Source organism: Crocodylus porosus, unplaced genomic scaffold (assembly GCF_001723895.1).
Source record: "Crocodylus porosus isolate Cpor-Errol unplaced genomic scaffold, CroPor_comp1, whole genome shotgun sequence".
Lineage (NCBI taxonomy): Eukaryota > Metazoa > Chordata > Crocodylia > Crocodylidae > Crocodylus > Crocodylus porosus.
The window spans coordinates 8,833,004-8,838,477 of NW_017728914.1; the positions used below are offsets into that span (position 1 = coordinate 8,833,004).

Genomic DNA, 5,474 nt, shown 5'->3' on the forward strand with positions numbered 1-5,474 from the left:
AAAAATGCTGTTTTTATGAATAATGCAGAAGCTGACATGGCTTTCTAGCTGTGGAGCAGTTTAGATGTGAAAAATTTGATATGCCTGAAAACAAGCAAGGGATCGTTAAACTAGCAACATATTAAAACTTCATTATTTAGATTAATCTCCTGTACATAAAAAGCAATTCCTGTAAGAGGAGCATGAGGATACCAACAAACTTTAAACTAAATTAGAGATATTTTTTTCTTATGGAATAAAACCTGTCTCAGAAAGCAAAATACCTAGGTAGAAGGAGTTGTACCTGGCATATGCCTTGAAATCAACCCTGAAATGATCAGTTAGAACAGGGGTGGGCAAAATGCAGCCCAGGGGCCAGATGCGGCCCACCAGGCCATTCTATCCAGCCCATGGGGCCCCTAAAAAATTTAGAAAATTACTATTCTTCTGTCCTGGGCTGCCTGTCATGTGGCCCTCGATGGCTTGCCAAAACTCAGTAAGCGGCCCTCTGCCCAAAATAACTGCCTGCCTCTGAGTTAGAACCTTCCTAACCAACAAATTTATTCTACCAGTCATGTCAGAAGAGCATGTTTAGGTGGCTTAGCAGATTTAATGTCTATGTAGACATTAAATCATGTGTGTATGTCCATGTGCTAAGCCAGGATGAAATTTTGATGAGTGTTTCATTTCAAACTGTTTCGAGACATTTCAAACTCAAAACCATGAAATTGAAACAAAACAAAGGGCTTTGAAACAGCTTTGAAATGAAATCAGGGCACACTCAAAATGAGCCAGGGTTGCCCTACAAGCATCTCTGCCAGCCCCATGGAGCTCCTGGTGGCAGGAGGCAGGGGAAAGCCAGTGGCGGAACCGCTCTGAGTGCAGTCTTGGCTCTGAGCAGAGCCCTGGCCAGTAGCTCTCCCCCACCTCCTGCTGTCAGGCTTAGCTCTGTGGAGCTTCGAAGCCTCCCGCCACCAGACTGTGCTCACCAGGGCTGTGCTCCGAGTGGCTCTGCCACTGGTTCTCCTGCCATCTACCATCACTGGGCTGAGCTCCATGAGGCTGGCCAAGCTGCTTAGAGTGCAGCCCTGGTGAGCACAGCCTGATGGCTATAGGCTCCACAGCCCCACAGAGCTGAACCTCGTGGCAGGAGACAGGGGAGAGCCATTGGCTAGGGCTGCGCTCAGAGCCAGGGCTGCAGTCTGAGAGGCTCCACCTCTGGCTCTTCACTGCCTACCCACTGCCAGGCTCAGTTCTGTGGGGCTGTGAAGCCTCCAGCCACTGGGCTCTGCTTACCAGGGCTGCACTCTGAGTGGCTCTGCCAGCCCCATGGAGCTCAGCCCAGAGGTGGGAGGCAGAGGGAGAGCCAGTGATGGAGCTGCTCAAAGCTCAGCCCTGGCCAGTGGCTCTCCCCTGCCTCCTGTTGCCAGGTTCAGCTCCATGGGGCTGGCAGAGCTGCTCGGAGTGCAGCCCAGTGGCAGGAGGCAGGGGAGAGCCAGGACTGTGCTCCAACCAGCTCCGCCAGCCCCATGGAGCTCAATCTGCCCTCCCAGCACTGCCAGACTCCTCCTGGAGGTGCAGACCCCCAGATCTGGATGCGAGATGATAGAAGTCTGCCACTGCTGTCTGGGGCCACTGGTAGCACCAGTCTTCCCAGTACCAGGCGCAGGGTGCACCCAGAACCAGTCCCAGGTGGCAGCAGCAGCCTCCTGTCATCCCAAGTGCAGATCCAGGGGCCCACCCCTCTGAAAGGAGTTCATCACAGCCCCACAGCTCTCCTGGGGCTGCAGGCCCCTAGATCTGCGTGAAGGAGGACAGGAGGCTGCCACTGCCAGCAAGTGACACAGGTTTTGCTTGTCAGCACCCTAAGGTGCAGTTTCCCAGAAACTCCTGCACCCAACTCCTTGAAACTTGGCAGGCTTCATGCCCTCAGAAGGGGCTACCATTCCTGAAATTTTCACCCAAGTTCTGCAAGAAATGACAAGTTATAGGCATTTTCATGATTCCCCAGTATAGCCTGTGGGCAAAACGGCAAAAGACAATGAAACAGCAAAACAGTTTTGATGAAATGAAACAAAACAGTGCTTTGAAATGAAACAAAATCATGAAATGAAACACTATCCCTTTGAAATGGTGAAACAGAAGTGGAAATGAAATGCTGCTGTTTCGCACATTCCTTCCATGTCCGCACATGAAAGAGGAAGAGAAGCAAGGTCAAGACCTCTCTCGCATCTCACTACACCATCACCAGAAACTATCATTGATTACAAAACTGAAATAAACAAACCTCTTGCTTGTTTTTGGTCTCACTCCATGACTTATGCTTTTAGCAGCCTAGTGGTCTGGCTTCAACAGAAAGGATAGTTGCCCTTACTCAGCCTATTCTGCAGCCTGGTGTTTAAATCTCTCCCCTGGGAAATGGAGATGTTGGGCATTTTTAGACATGCTCTGGGAGGTGCCATGGGCGGATGCTTTAATTAGAGAGCACTTTTAATTAAGTGTCATGTGTATTAGAATCCCTGCACTGAAAAATGGTGGTTGGGTTCTTTGAACTAAAGCTCATAGAACAAGCTTTAGTTCAATGTACCCCAGCCCTATTTTTTACCACGGGGATGCTAATACCCATGATGCTAATACTCATGATGCCAGAGTCCGCTGGAGCACATTTATTTCCATGCTCAATCAGACTTGATTAATCGAGTCTGCTCCAATATGTTGGATTTCCAGAGTGTCAGAGATGGCTCCCTGCATGTGTATAGGAGCCTGTTGATTCACATTCTCTCAGGAAAAGCCTAGGAAGAGTCCTGTGCAAGTGCTCCAGCAGTAACCTATTGGAAAAGATGACTTCACAGTATTTAAGCAGTGCCTAGTTACCTCCCCATATCAGTTTGATTTGCAATGGAGCTTAGATTCAAAGAAGGTGTGCCTAAGTGTTCTACCTGAATGACTCAAAGAGAAGCTCTCTACATTTTGCTAGGCTTCTGTCCGTTATATAATGGAAACCTCAGAGATTTCATCAAATATGGAAGATATCAACAGTTCTTCTCTCATCTGTAAGATAGTGAATGATTATGTTAAAAGATCTTCTAATGCATGCTGGAACAAGCTGTCATATGGTTAATGATGCCTTCAGTGTTTCAGCATTATCATTTTCTGTTCTTTGTTCCAGGACTACCCAGAAGGTGACTGAATCCCATCCTAGCACAGGACACATGCTATAGGAACCCTTATTGTAATCAAACACATCATTGCCAGACAACAGAAGGAGAACATCCATTCCCCCATTACTAGATGGAGAAGTTGGTGGATTACATGGGACAAGACAATTTACTGTCTATCCTGAGAAAACCAAGATGAGATTAGGTAGACTACTCCTCTGCCATAAGACAACCACCATCTGTCTTTCATACAACATTCCCCTTCTCACCTACTTTGAGCTCCTGCAAATGTCTTTTTCTAACACTATTACATTGTAAGCATGCTCCTTTTTGCTACATAGGACCAGCAGCATGTCTGTATATGACATCTGAAATAAATGAGAAAAAATTCAGCTTTTTCTGCACTTCACAGTCAAGTTTTCTACTTAGGAAGGCTTTCCTGAGCTGCCTGTTACACTTTAAAGTTACATTAACTTTGTCACATGGTGTTTCTTGATACACTGCTATACCTCTAGCTTCAGCAACAGTCATAATAATAAAGGCCATTTGCAGATGCATAACTGTGAAATCAATACCACTGTAACAATTATAATTTAGGTATGTAAATTATAATAATTTTGAAGGTCTGAGGACCCAGACTGCATGTTTAAATAAATGTTTTTCACACAAACTTTTATTAGAGTGCTATTTCCTAATCCAAGTATATGAAATATTCCAGTAAAAAAAAGTTAAGCTATGATTTGTTCCAAAAAAGAAAAATATTTTTTCCATGAGGTAAATTAATCTGAAAGTAATGAGGCATGTAATGCATTTAATGTTACAAATGTGCACTTCCCTAACACAACTGCTTTATTTTTTTACAGCAATTCTATTCACAGTAAGTGCCTATTTGAATGAGAAATAGATGCATGATCAGTCCATTATTCTATATCTAATGCAAGGAGCACAAGAATGAAGGCATTCTATTGCATTTTCCTTCTCCCTTTCCCTCAACCCTCAAAAAACCAAATTAAAATCATCATAAAGGCAGCTTATAGACTGCCTATATGCTCATCCCAGAAAATGTGTCAAAGGCCTTGCACACCATGAAGCATAAAGGAACACTATTACAGTTGTTCCAAGCCACCAATAAATTGATTTTACATTTAAGGAACCTATATCCTCCAGGTCTTGAGCAAGCAAATTTTAAAGAAACATATCTATTAGCAATGGCATTTATAAAAATTAAAGTATTACCACCAGCTGTCATCCTAATGGTTATTCAACTGAGACAAGACAATTATTCCAGCAATTGGCAGGAGGAACTTACCATTTTTTATGACGTTTTAAATAAAACACTTTTCCAAAGATAAAACAGGTATTAGGCTTGTATTTTGTAAGATTTATTTATACCACAAGTGATGTACCATTCTTGTGGTATATAAATCCTGTAGATACTCTGCTATACAGCCTTTTGAAACTCACATTATGAAGTTTGCAATTTAAAATAATAATTATGGAATCCCATAAGTAGATAGCTACAATATCATGATGCCAACAAATAATTATTTAGTTAGCTTCCATTGCTCTGTGAAGACATTAATTCAAGGTACAAGCTAGCTCTACAAAATAGAACTGCACAGATATTTCAAATATTGCACCTCTATAGGCTTTATATGCTCCTCCACTGATTGATAAAATGGTGGGGGCAGGACAAATCCTTGCAAATATCCCGAAGGGAAAAGCGAGTCAGGTAAAGTGGAAAGTTGGTCATATCTATGGGTTTTTTTTTTCCTTTTTACAGATGTTACCAATTCCTCCAAAAAACCTTCCCGGGGACCATACAATAAGGGTATCTGTAGATGTATGGGAAGGCTGCTCTGACATGCCATAATTCCAGCATGTTGGAGCTGACTCGATTAATTGAATCTGCTGGAGTGTGCTAACTAGTGCACCTCCACAATTCAAAAAGGATGTGGAGAAACTTGAGAGAGTCCAGAGAAGAGCCACAAGCATGATCAGAGGTCAGGAAAACAGACCTTATGATGACAGGCTGAGAGCCATAGGACTCTTTAGCCTGGAAAGGCGCAGGCTCAAGGGTGATCTGATGGCCACCTATAAGTTTATCAGGGGTGACTATCAGGATCTGAGGGAACGATTGTTCACCAGAGCGCCCCAAGGGATGAGGAGGTCGAATGGTCATAAACTACTGCAAGACCATTTCAGGTTGGACATGAGGAAGAATTTCTTTACAGTCCGAGCCCTCAGGGTCTGGAACAGCCTGCCATCGGAGGTGGTTCAAGCACCTACTCTGAACACCTTCAAGAGCAAATTGGATGCTTATCTTGCTGGGATCCT

At 44.0% G+C, this 5,474-nt stretch overlaps 1 protein-coding gene across 1 annotated transcript in view; it reads right to left on the bottom strand.

Moving 5' to 3' along the window:
- The window catches only part of DOCK2 (dedicator of cytokinesis 2), a 519,632-nt gene that overhangs the window by 165,998 nt on the left and 348,160 nt on the right, over window positions 1-5,474 (bottom strand). The window contains exon 30 of the mRNA XM_019534715.1: window positions 1,017-1,021. Coding sequence (XP_019390260.1) covers window positions 1,017-1,021 — 5 coding nt within the window. The remainder of the gene's footprint in view (window positions 1-1,016; window positions 1,022-5,474) is intronic.